Genomic DNA, 13,026 nt, shown 5'->3' on the forward strand with positions numbered 1-13,026 from the left:
TTCATCTAAAATTACTTTTTTATTTTCTGATTTCTGTTTTCTGATAGCTCTTTAGAGAACTCTGGCCTTGTTTTGGAGTATACTAGAGTTTTTGAACTTCTATTCTGTTTCCTGGATTATATTTATTTCTTCTGGGGTCAGTTTGTCTGTTTATCTTGTTCTTTGTCTTTCATGCTGCTGATTTAGTCATATGCCTAAATATTCTTAGTTGTCTCCTTTACATCAGTTAAAAACATGAGGGTTTTTTTTTCTGATCTGCATAAGTAGGTCTGCTTTCACACCAGATCTCTTCCCTGAGTAGGAATTTGTGGCAGGATTGAGAAGCCTATCAATTAGCAAGGGAATGGCTGTCAGGCTGCAGACCAGCTGTCTCCCCAAACAACCCCCCATATGAAGAGGGTTTCCCTGGAGCATTAATATCTGTACCAGATGCCTCATTAGTCAAAGAATGCTGACAGAGCACCTATTATAATCCAGATGCTCTTGCAGCTTTTGAGGATAAAGTGGAAATAAGATACAGAGTCCTACCCTCAATAAGTTTAATTTAGCATTTATAGAAAGTTTGTTCAGCCCTAACCAGTGTGGCTCAGTTGGTTGGGCATCATCCTGCAAAAGTGAAAGGCCGCTGATTCAATTCCTGGTTAGAGCATATGCCTGGATTGCAGATTCAGTCCCCCATTGGGGCACGTGAAAGAGACAACCAATCTGTGTTTATCTCACACTGATGTTTTTCTCCCTCCCTTCCCCTCTCTCTAAAAGTAAACAAATATTTTTTTAAAGTTCATATCCTTCAGGGAAAAGATATTGGAATTTTACTAGGAAGATTGGGCAATGTATACACAGATATCTATGCTCTGTGCTCTAAAGTGGAAGAGGGAGTTGGAAATGACCACTGAGACAGAAATTCCTTACATAAACTTTCAACTGGCCTCCTTGTTTAATGCCCCACTTCTCACTCCCACCTCCATCATACCTGCAAAGTCTGAGTCCAGAGCTTCTCTAAGTCCTGATGGCCAGATGGGAACCTCTGCCACTCATAACACATTCTGGGTTGGGTCTTTCTCCTCTAGTTTCTATCATAAACATTCTACCATTCCTTTTCAACTTCTGTAAATATTTTACTTTTTATTGTTTATGTTATTACAGTTGTCCCAATTTTCCCTCTTTGCTCCCCCTCCACCCAGCTCCCCCACTACCATAGTCAATTCCCACACAGTTGTCCTTGCCCATGAGTCATTCATGTATGTTCTTTGACTAATCCCTTCATCTTTTTTCAACCAGTCTCCACCTCCCACCTCCCCCATTATAGCTGTCAGTCTGCACCATGTTTCTATGCCTTTGATTCTACTTTACACATTAGTTTATTTTGCTCATTAGATTCCACATATAAGTGAGATCATATGGTATTTGTCTTTCATTGACAGGTTTATTTCACTTAGCATAATAGTCTCCAGGTCTATCCATGCTGTCACAAAAGGTAAGAGGGTTTTTTACTGCTGCATAATATTCCATTGTGCAAGTGTACCATAGTTTTTTTATCCACACATCTACTGATGGGCACTTAGGCTGTTTCCAGATCTTGATTATTGTTAAGTAACACTGCTATGGACACAGGGCTGCATATGTTCTTTTGAATTAGTGTTTCTGGATTCTTAGGATATATTCCCAGAAGTGGAATCACTGGGTCAAGGTTTTTAATTTTTTGAGGAAACTCCATACTGTTTTCCATAGTGGCTGCACTAGCCTGCATTCCTACCAACAGCGCGCTAGGGTTCCATTTCCTCCACATCCTCGCCAGCACTTGTTTGTTGATTTATTAATGATAGCTGTTTTGGCAGGTATGAGGTGACATCTCATGTGGTTTTATTTTGCATTTCTCTGATGATTAGTGACATTGAGCATTTTTTAATTTGTCTATGGGCCCTCTGTATGTCCTTCTTGGAGAAGTGTCTGTTCAGGTCCTTTGCCCATTTTTTAATGGGATTATTTGTCTTCCTGGTGTTGAATTGTTTAAATTCTTTATATATTTTGGAAATTAAATCCTTACCTGATGTGTAATTGGCAAATTTGATCTCCCATACAATGGGTTCCATTTTTATTTTGATGGTTTCTTTAGCTGTGCAGAAGCTTTTTAATTTGTTTTAGTCCCCTTTGTTTATTCTTTCCTTTATATCCCTTACCTTAGGGGATATACCGGTGAAAATATTGCTGTGTGGAATATCTGACATTTTACTGCCTATGTTTTCCTCTAGCATTTTTATTGTGTCACAGCTATGTTTAAATCTTTTACCCATTTTGAGTTTTTTCTGGTTTATGGTATAAGTTTGTGGTCTAGTTTCATTTTTTGCATGTACCTGTCCAGTTTTCCCATCACCATTTATTGAAGAGACTGTCTTTACTCCATTGCATACTATTGCCTCCTTTGTCAAATAGTAATTGACCATAAACATCTGGGTTTAATTCTGGGCTCTCTGTTCTGTTCCATTGATGGGTATGTCTGTTTTTATACCAGTACCGGTCTGTTTTGATTACAACAACCTTGTAGTTTGATATCAGGTATTGTTATCCCTCTCACTTTGTTCTTCTCTCTCAAGATTGCTGAGGCTATTTGGGGTCTTTTTTGGTTCCATATAAACTTTTGAAATATTTGTTCTAAATCTGTGAAATGTGCCATTAGTTTTTCAACAGGAATTATGTTGAATTTATAGACTGCTTGGGTATCAACTTTGATAAATTTATTGAAACTCTCAGTTGTGATTCTCCTCCAGGCCTTCTCATAATTCTAATGTATTTTTTCTTTTTGTATATTTTTAATTTAGAGGATTTCAGGAGGGACATTAAGAATATAGAGTTGCTCAGTCCATCAGTCATCTTGAATAAACTCCTACTACTTTTGTGATAAGTAAAAAGGGCAATGAAATCATGATAATAAAGACTTTTTGCATATCAAATTTTCCATTATTATAGAAAATTTTCCATTATTATAGAAAACATGGCTAATTATTTTATTAGTCACCTTTTCCAAAGTAGGCACCATATGGATTTTATCTAGAGCCTTCATTCAAGACTTCAGTTGACCTTGAAGAAAAAGAGGCTCTTAAACATAGTTCCATATAAGTCAACTTCTCTTTACTACTCTTTGTCTTCACTATCCCTATATGAAATTGGAGGAAGAGGACATCATGAAGGGACCACTAAGGAGGTATTTTTGGAAGAAGAAAGGACAATCAGGGTCTTTTCTTTCTAATGGTAGAATTTATTGTACAGCAGCCTAAATAATTTTTTAAACACTAGATAGAGAGCCATCCCCTTCCTCCTTCTGCCATCTCTTTGAGTCACTGCCCACTAAGAAGTATGTGTATTAGCCCCGGCTGGTGGGGCTCAGTGGATTTGTTACAGGGTGCAGCCAAGAGGGGGGACCCCAAATGGGCATTTGGAATGGGGTCCAGAACTCAAGGTGTCCAGGAGATTTTAGGATGTCCTCACCATCCCACCCCCAGGGTGTTGGTTGGGAGAGGGGACAAATTGAGCAGGGCCATTGGGAGCTGTTTCGTATAGCAACAGCTAACCTCTGGTGTGGTCATTTAACATATCTATAGCCTTTGGCTGGTCACTTAGATATGTTAAACAGCTGTGGCCATGCCCTGAGCCCGGGGAATGGAAGTAACTACCCCACCAAGATGTAACTGGGGGGCAGGTCCCCCTGTGTTACAGCACCTGTGTGGGAGCTTGGAGAAGATTGGCTCCGTGACATGGGGCCACACCTGCCCAGATTCATGATGGCAGCCCAGTAAAGCTGGAAGGATACGAGTTCTGGCATGTAAAGCCGAGTGTGGGAGGAGTCGGAAATGGGGCTACAGAGGAAGACTGGCGCAGGGATTTAAACCCAGAGGGGGCCACCAATGAGAGAGAGAACCACGTGTCTTTAGCAGAGTGGGAACTCCCGCAGCCCTGCGAGAGAGAATCACCATGAGGCTTTAGATGAGAACCATCACTCAGCTTTGGCAGAGTGGCGACCACCCTCCCCCCCACCACACCCCCCACAGCAACTGGGGAGAAGCACGCGGTTTTGGCTGAGTGGGGACTCCCGTGGCCCTGGGAGAGAGGACCATGTGCCTTTGCCAGAGTGGGGAACCCCGCAGCTTTAGAAGGGGGAACCACCACCTGGTTTTAGCAGAGATCCCAGCAACACAGCTGAGGGTGCCAGGAACCCAGGGAGGTCTTGTTACAGAACAAACAAGGGGGGGCCTGGGATGACATACTATTACTGAAAGAAGCCCCCAGGTCCGTTATGTCCACCGCCAGAGGAAAGATGTCTCTCAATGCCAGAGATTTGTGAAAAGGAAAGGAAATGTTTATTTAATGCTATACAAACTTAAAGTAGTGACCTAATGTCTTTATCAAAAAACCCTAAAATCTCTTAAAACACCCATAAACAGACACAGTCCTTCCTTCCTTCCCCCTTTGCCCAGTCCAGAGTACCGTATCTCAGGAAAGGAAATAGAAGTCCATGGCTCAGGCAGTCCTCTGGTTCTTCCCAGTTAGTACTCGATCTCGACTGGGAGACCTCCCTGGGTTCCCAGCACCCTTAGCTGAGTCACCAGGATCTCTGCTAAAACCAGGTGGTAGTTCCCCCTTCTAAAGCTGTGGGGGTCCCCACTCTGGCAAAGGCACATGGTCCTCTCTCCCAGGGCCACGGGAGTCCCCACTCGGCCAAAACCGCGTGCTTCTCCCTTCAATGGCTGCCATGTCTGAGTTTAAATCCCCGTGCCAATCTTCCTCTGCACCCCCATTTCCGACTCCTCCTACACTCGGGCACACTTGCCCTCAATCTGCTGTCTTCTCCAGCTTTTCTGGTTGCCATCATGGGTCTGGGCAGGTGTCATCCCATGTCATGGAGCCAATCTTCTCCCAGCTCCCAAGCAGGCGCTGTAACTCGGGGGACCTGCCCCCCAGTCACATCTTGGGGGGAGGTCCCTTTCCATCCCCCTGGCCTAGAGCATGGCCATAGCTATTTAGCATATCTAAGTGACCAGCCAAAGGCTATAGGTATGTTAAATGACCATGCCTGATTAGCTGTAAAGCTGCCCTGCATGTTCTTGCTCTGTGTGCCCCTTCCCCCAACTCACACCTGTGGGGGAAGGAGTGAAGACATCTTAAAATATCCTGGACCTTGAGTTCTGGACCCCATTTCAAATGCCTATTTGGGGTCCCCCCTCTTGGCTGCACCCTATAACAGTCTCCCAGTCAAGACAGAGTACTAACTGGGAATAACCAGAGGACTGCCTGAGCCATGGACTTCTATTTCCTTTCCTGAGATACAGTACTCTGGACTGGGCAAAGGGGGAAGGAAGGACTGTGTCTGTTTGTGGGTGTTTTAAGAGATTTTAGGATTTTTTGATAAAGACATTAGGTCACTACTTTAAGTTTGTATAGCATTAAATAAACATTTCCTTTCCTTTTCACAAATCTCTGGCATTGAGAGACATCTTTCCTCTGGCGGTGGACATAACGGACCTGGGGGCTTCTTTCAGTAATAGTATATCGTCCCAGGCCCCCCCCCCCTTGTTTTGTTCTGTAACAGATTGAGCACTGGACTGTGAAGCAAAGGGTTTCCAGTTCGATTCCCAGTCTGGGGCACATGCCTGGGTTGCATGCAGGCCAGGTCCCCAGTGGGGGACACACAAGAGGCAACCACACATTGATGTTTCTCTCCCTCCCTTCCCCTCTCTAAAAATAAATAAATAAAATCTTTTAAAAAAAGAAGTGTGGGTATTAAACAGTCTTGAGTAATCACTGAAAAAAATAGGAATGCCTATAAAAGGGCAAGAAACCAGCCTTACATTTGAAACAGGAGACAGCATAGGAAGAACTCTGAGACTGCACTGCTGTTACTAACCAGCATCTGGCATCCTGATTGCCAGGAAATGCCTCTTATTACTTAGGTCAAATGAACAGTAAACCAATGCAGGGAGGAGGAGGGAGACATGTCTCACCCACTAACTCAGTAGTCATGACCTGGTCCAATAATATTGCCAGGTGCTCCAACATCACAAGAAACACTATGTTAGCATGGGAGGAGTGAAGTCCTTGAAATTCTATGTAGTGTTTCCACTACCAGAGAAAAAAGCCTTAAAACTGCTTTCATCCCATGGCCTGGAATGTGGGAAAGGGCCCACTGTGCCCAAAGAAGCAGCCTAGAAAACAGCTTTGGTTAATTGCCTGCCTCTGGTCACTATCTGTTTTACAAGCAGTCCCTAATGTCTACAGAGAGAGCCCATAAATAACTTTGGGTAACTGCCCCAACTTTAGTTAACTGCTTCCTGTCACGTATGTTTTACAACAAGATGAACAAATAGGGTCTGGAGTAAGATAAGAATTTGGGCTGACAGATCTCCACACATACCTACATTCGGGTAGTCATGTCCCCCCAAGAAAGCTGGCACCACATTTACCCATTTATCAATATGTAACTTTTTTACTCCTATCCCACCAACTATGTAAGTCCTCAGAACAAAGAGCTTAGAGGGGAATCTGGGTGCTCAGGGAGCGCTTGGCGCTCTTGGCTCTCTTGGCTCTCTGGCCACCTGGCCTCAGGCCACCTGGGGTCTGGCCGCCCTGGTCTTCAGCCACTCTTACTTTTGCCACCCTGCTTTGTCCTGAGCTTTTCACAACCCCTATCCCCACACTCTAGTTAGGCCTGTTCTCTTCCATGGAAATGGATCACTAATAAATTGATTGCACACTAACAGATTTGCTGATCTGTAATTGTTTACAGGCATCAGCAAGAAGAACCAGGTCTCTCCCATCAACACATTGTTCAAAGACAAGGCAAGATTCAACCTTGACTCTCTAAATAGAAACTATAACCTAGGACCATAGACATTTAGAGTTGGAAGAGTTCTGCGCCCTTTACTGTAAGCCCCTTCAGCCATATCCGTTCCTATGTCAGGACTCCTGTTATAACCTAGCCAATTGATTGTGAGTCAGCCTCTTTTTTGAATAGTGCTAGTGACAGGGGACTCATTATTATAAGAGCAAACTATACCATTGTCTAACTAAAGTTTGCTTTTAGAAAGTTGCAACCATTAATTCTAGCTCTGTCCTCTGACATTTCACAGAATAAGGAACATGAGATAATGGAGGGACCACGGGCTCAGAAACATATTCTTGAGACATTTCACCTCTGAGTCCTGACTTTGCCATTTACTGGATACATGAGTCTTCCTCATCCATTAAAAGAGGATAACTACCTAAAAGGGACTTCGGGGATTAAATAAGAAAGCCCATGTAAGTTTCTGGCATGCCATAAGTGCTGAGTGAACATTTGTTCCTTTCTATTCCTATTCCATTTCTCTTCCTCCTGAAAACCTTTCAAATATTTGAAAACAGCCATTATGTCTTCCCTAAGTCTTTCAAGTCAGCCTTGAACATGCTGTTTCCTTTAATTACTTCTCAAGAGACTGGCCTGTGAGTGCCAGGCAGGGAGACATAGCTTACTCAACTTTAAATACCCCAGTGCCTGATACAGTGTTGAGAAACAGTTGGTAATCAGGGGATGTTGACTAATGAGAATTAAAATGACCTTCACATGCCAATTTCAATTCTCAGGAGAAGTCTTCCTTTTAGAGGAATGCTGAGAAACATTTTTATGGGCAGAAACTATCCATGTGGATTCCACCCACTCCTCCCCTCGGCATTCAGTTTCCTTGTACTTCCCTTGATTATCAGCAAGATGGAACAAGGTTCTGATCAATATCAACGCTTTTTTAGTCTCAGTCTTCTCATGTAATTACTCCCATCCCCACCCTTCCATTATCTTGGTCTTTGTCTTTTACACTTGTTTTCATGGATCTATGTCTTACATCCTTTTACAAGCTGGCAAGAATGTCTTAAAACATACTCTATTCTCTTTTTAAATATCTAAAAAAAAGTGATTCTAATTCTCCTGTTAGTTAAATATTCTCTACTGAGGGACTCAGATCTAGGAGGAAGTAACATTTGCCAGTTAGCATCTCAGGCTCGCTCCTGCCTGTCCTCAGCTTGGTGGTTTCTGTCTCCCTTTCCCCTTCACAGAAAGAACACAGTCATATAAATGCTCATTTCTAAGCTCCTTGGATTATCAAAGTGCCTTTAAAGAGCAGAAGTCAATCACATTTTTAAAATAGCACATCTTAGGTAAGCAAAGTTCTGCACACCCAGCAAGAGATTTTTTTTTTCAAACTCTGCCTCTAGGCAAGAAGAACAGAGCACTGAAACACCCAAATCAACTGGTACCTCCACCTTAGTCACATGGCTAAATAGGGCCTCTATTTTTAAACACATGACTGACACCCATCTGTCTGGGCTGGGTCAAATACAGTCCATCCTGTGAACAGACAGAGGAATCAGATGACTTCTGAGATTCCTGCCAGCCCTATGATTTGTCAAACAGAAATATAATTGTGTCCTTAGGTTTAAAAAAAACCAACACCACCCCAAAGATCTCTCAAAACTATAACCTGCAAAAGTCAGTAAATGAACAAAAATACCTCTTCACCTTCCTTTGGATGAGTCTGAAGCCAACTTAACTGAAGCTGCCTAAAGAAGGAAATGAAAGTAAGACAAGCTGGCAGTAGAGAAGGAGGGGAGGCTGGGTTTGGTGGTGATGAATCAGGGCTTTAGACCCAGAGGGTGTCTCCCTCCAAACTGTGCAATTAAAGACCCAATAAAAGGTTTTGGCACCTGCCATCAGCTCACAATGCCTTGCCTGCTTCACACTTGCTCTCACTGGTGAACAAGGTAAGTCTCAATGAATATCTGCTTGAGCATACTTAGGGTGTGGGGGTGGCTTTGCTTCTGTGTGAGATTCCATAAGATTTTCAGAAGAAACACTTTAAGTAAACCACTATTTAAGATTGTTAGGGTGGCCAGTGATGCAGGCTGTGACAGAATTCACAAAGAGAAGAAAATGCAGAGAGCAAAGTTTTATTTTTACTTTCCCAAGACAGGGTAAGGGCTAGGTGCGGAGAAATGCACCAGACCTGAAGAGCAGGGACTGTGAGGTTTTATTGCATCAAAAAGGGCAAGGGCGTTGTAGCTGAGTAGTCATGGCAATCAGCTGTAAATCAGGAGGTTTCAGGCTGATAATGCAGGCTTCAGTTTGTTTTGCTGTTATTTCTGGGTTCAGGGTCTGTGTGCTCCAGTATGTCCTGTTTGTATAAATTTTGAAACACCTGCATGGGGGATGCTTTTAGCAATCTTCCCAGGCCCGAGAAAAGAAGCTCAGAAAAACGACAGTTAATTATGCCTGACAGACTGAAGGAAAGAGAGATAGCTGGCACTGGTTAGGAAGACCTGAAAGGGGCTTTTTTGTCCTTTAACTGAGATACTAAACTGGGAGCTCCAGCCACCCAAATGCACCATCCCTCACTTCCATAACTTCTTTGATCATTGTTTTACCAAGCATTGTGAATCATTTTTTTAATATAAACTGTTTATAAAACATAGGAATGAATACTATTTAACAACACACATAGCTCAGACCTGTATAAAAATATAGAATTATTTAAATGATGGATATTGACTGAGGGGTCAGAACTCTGTTTATTTATTTTACCAGTAAGTTCACTGAGCCATGTCTTCCTAGGGGAAAAAAAGGTTGCTTCAGCCTGCATGCATAGCAGGTGATTTTCTTGGCCTTTTCTTCCCTCTACAAACTTTCCTAACTTCAAAGTTACACTTTCCCAAGCAGAGGAGTTAAACTGAGCCCAGGTGGGAGGAAAACAGGTGGGCATTGTTAGATGAGGCTGAAAGGATTGGTCCCAATCTGTGGGCTTTATGTGTGCATTTCAGTATTTATGTTTGAGTTCATTTTCCACCCTCTTTTTGCAATAAAGCTTTGTCTGAACATACAGATGTCCCTGTTTTCCGAAGGATAATGCAAAGAGTCTCTTCTAATACTTACCTTTGCTAGATCTGATATCACCACATTATCTGGTGCAGAACTAAATCACCCCTAAAGTTCAAATACAATATTTAAAATACAGAATAGAACAGACGATGCAATAAAACTGGAAGAAAATCAGAAAGAGGGACCCTCTTGTTATCTCCTTCTTGAAGAACCCATTCTGGGAAATGAGCTTAGTTTGTCCTTCCTCACAGTCTCCTGAGTTTGTCAAGATGCCTCGACTCCTGAGAGATGTCCTCTGTGTAATTGAGACATTCCACAAGTATGCCAGGGAGGATGATGATAAGGTGACCCTGACCTGCAGAGAGCTGAAACGGCTCATCCAGAACGAGTTTGGGGACATTCTTCAGGTAAGGTGCTCACAGAGCTGTGCACATCCTTCTCCACTGCCCTTTCTCCATAATCCAAGCAGGCAGGTGTCTGCGATCCCTGCCTGTCTTACACCTGGCTCCCAGCTCTCAGCACTCACTGCCTTTTAAACAACTTTTTTCAGTCTCAGCTCCCTACTCTGTGCAATTGCTTAGCCAGCCTTATGGAGAAAAGTGAAGTTTTCCTTACTGGGACTATTACTTCAGCAAAGTAGGCTTTTGAGAGGAGTCATGAGCCAGTATGCATCTAAATGCAACTCATAAGTGATATAAATGCCCCTTCTTACCCATTGCTTTCTCATGAAAAGTGGCATCCAGGGAAAAATCCCACTGTTGGGGGAAATTTCACCAATGCCTCAGGAACAGGGTTAAAAAATGAGTGTTCTTGGGGGACAGTCAAGATACTTGTCCCCTTGTAAACAGGCTGACTTCTCACTGTGTTTTCATGCAGCCACATGTCATTCACGCTGTGGAGAGAAACTTGAATCTTCTGGCTCTTGACAATGATGGCACCATCAGTTTTAACGAATTTGTTCTTACAATCTTCAACTTGTTGAACCTCCATTATCTTGACATACAATCATTACTAAATCCAGAACCAAGACAAGTGTCTAGCCCAGAAGAGAAGCCAGATGACATGGAGGCCCACGAAACAGTAGTGCAGGGAGAAAGTGAGAGAAAGACACAGCCACCAGCCCTGAAAGGTGAAGAAGCACAGGATGGAAAGTATCAGGAACTCCAGGAATCATCAAAAGAAAGGGATGCTGAAGAAGGTTCTAAGACAGAAGAGTTACACTCAGAAGATCAGAATCATCCTGAAATTGAAGGAGCGGTCACCTCAGGAAAAGAGGCAAGACATGCAGATGAAGGGACAGCAGAAGCACTTGTGAGCAACAAAAATGCCCCTGCAGCAGAAAGGGCACCAGGACCAAGAGAAAGAGTACGGCAGTTGTCATCGCTTGAGAACCAGTCTGGAGGGGAAAGTAAGAGGGTCACCAAGACTCATGACAAGCCAGTCAAGGAGGATGATGGTGACCAGGGGGAGGATCCTGAGCCAACAGTCACAGAGAATGATAAAAGGTCTTCTGAAACCCCCAACAGCCTGACTCCAGATGATGGTGACAGCAGCTCAGGGACAAGTGACCTGCTTCTGCAAGAGGATTCCCAGAGTCAAGTAGACTCGCTCAGAGAGTCTGCACAAGGAAGTCGCCATAATAACCCAAACACTCAGAAACAGGTAGCACTGGGCAAGAAAAACAGAACTCAGGAGGCAGCTGGAGGAGAGGATGAGCAGCTCACGGAGGAACAGGAACAGCCTGAAGGAGAAGAGCACAGGATTCAGGGCTCAGCAACGAAAGGCCCAGGCCCAGCTCTGGAGCTCAGTGGACACCCAGAGGCACAGACACACCTTGAAACAGAGAAACTTGTCACATGGGAGGAAGAAGATAAAAGCCCTCAAAAGCTGGCAGAAGTTGATGACCAACAAAATCCAGCCAAGAAGGAACATGATTCTTCAATCTTCCAGTCAGGCTTTGAAGGGAGGAATCAGAGGAGCTAAGAGCCGTGTTCTGCAGAGAGAGGTACAGTGTAGTCCAATCCACTTTACAAGTACCTACAAGAGAAGATACTGCAGCAAAAACACACAACCAAAAATGAGCATCAAAATCAAGCTCAGACATCCAGGGTATCAGGTCCAGAGCTCTGCAATGACCAGTTCAGCAATGAGATCTCAGATTGTCTTATCTTTTTCAATGACAGCTAAGCTTTACAATAGTACACCAAGGAACTTCTGCCTGGTAAGGATTCTGCTGATGCACAGCAAACATCAGCTCCCTAGGCTTTGGAAGATAAGCAAGGCCACCCTCAGAGAGAGGAACCAGACCACAAAGGAAGGGGAGCACCACAAAGCAATAAATCCTTATCAGTATCCCAGGAGAACATCAGTACAGCTCAACATGTCCCAAACTTATTTCCTCTTGACCACCCTCAACATGTACACATGTATGTACTCACATGTACACATTCAGATACAGAATGATAATCCCTTCAATTCCCTTCCTAAATTTTTACAAGAGCAAATAATAAAGTATTCAGCAGTGGGAACTACCTCCGAAGAAATGTCACACCAAACAAACATCTTACCACGTGATGCTACTGCCAAGTGCTAAAATGGACTTTCTCAAGGGACAATTTATCACAACTTATCTGTCTCTAAAAATGGAAGAATCCCTTTCATGCCTTTAATAGTTGCCAATTTCTTCAACTGATTCATTAACTTTCTATGATGTGGCAGTAGGAACTATGAGACTCTACAATACTACCTTATAATCATAAAATATCATTAATTCATAGTTATAGATGATTGTTTCATAATATTTTCTATACAGATTTCATGTTTAGCCCAAAATTTTATCTCTCAGAATAATCTCAGATAGCATTATAACTAAAATAATTCTGACATCTAGCATCCAATTGAACTAGATTCATTACTCTTTATTCATGTCCAGTTGCAACTCAATATATGCCATATATTCATTCTTTCATTTATTCATTCAACAAACCTTTAATAAATCCTACTCCTTACCCAGCCCTTTCATAGTTTCTGGATCAAATAAGCAGTCAGAATACAAACCTAAAGTATGCATGATTTCTTAAGAAGTTCTTACAACCAGCCATCAATTAAGTCTACAAAATGTTTACCCATATGGT

The 13,026-nt window shown here is 42.9% G+C and overlaps 1 protein-coding gene across 1 annotated transcript; it reads left to right on the forward strand.

Annotated features, from left to right (window-relative positions):
• Window positions 1-10,038: 10,038 nt before the first annotated feature.
• On the forward strand, window positions 10,039-12,621 carry TCHHL1 (trichohyalin like 1). Its single transcript, XM_028503115.2, has 2 exons — window positions 10,039-10,299; window positions 10,769-12,621. Exons 1-2 carry the CDS (start codon window positions 10,117-10,119, stop codon window positions 11,873-11,875), a joined length of 1,290 nt encoding a protein of 429 aa, XP_028358916.2. The 5' UTR covers window positions 10,039-10,116; the 3' UTR covers window positions 11,876-12,621.
• The last annotated feature ends 405 nt before the right edge of the window (window positions 12,622-13,026 follow it).

The sequence above is a fragment of the Phyllostomus discolor genome, chromosome 14 (genome assembly GCF_004126475.2).
Source record: "Phyllostomus discolor isolate MPI-MPIP mPhyDis1 chromosome 14, mPhyDis1.pri.v3, whole genome shotgun sequence".
Classification (NCBI taxonomy): Eukaryota; Metazoa; Chordata; class Mammalia; order Chiroptera; family Phyllostomidae; genus Phyllostomus; species Phyllostomus discolor.

Bases quoted from the DNA above. Each gene is read 5' to 3' on its own strand.
- TCHHL1 (XM_028503115.2), top strand. From the start codon at position 10,117: ATGAGCTTAGTTTGTCCTTCCTCACAGTCTCCTGAGTTTGTCAAGATG. The intron at 10,300-10,768 runs GTAAGGTGCTCA...GTTTTCATGCAG, and splicing joins AGTTTGGGGACATTCTTCAG to CCACATGTCATTCACGCTGT.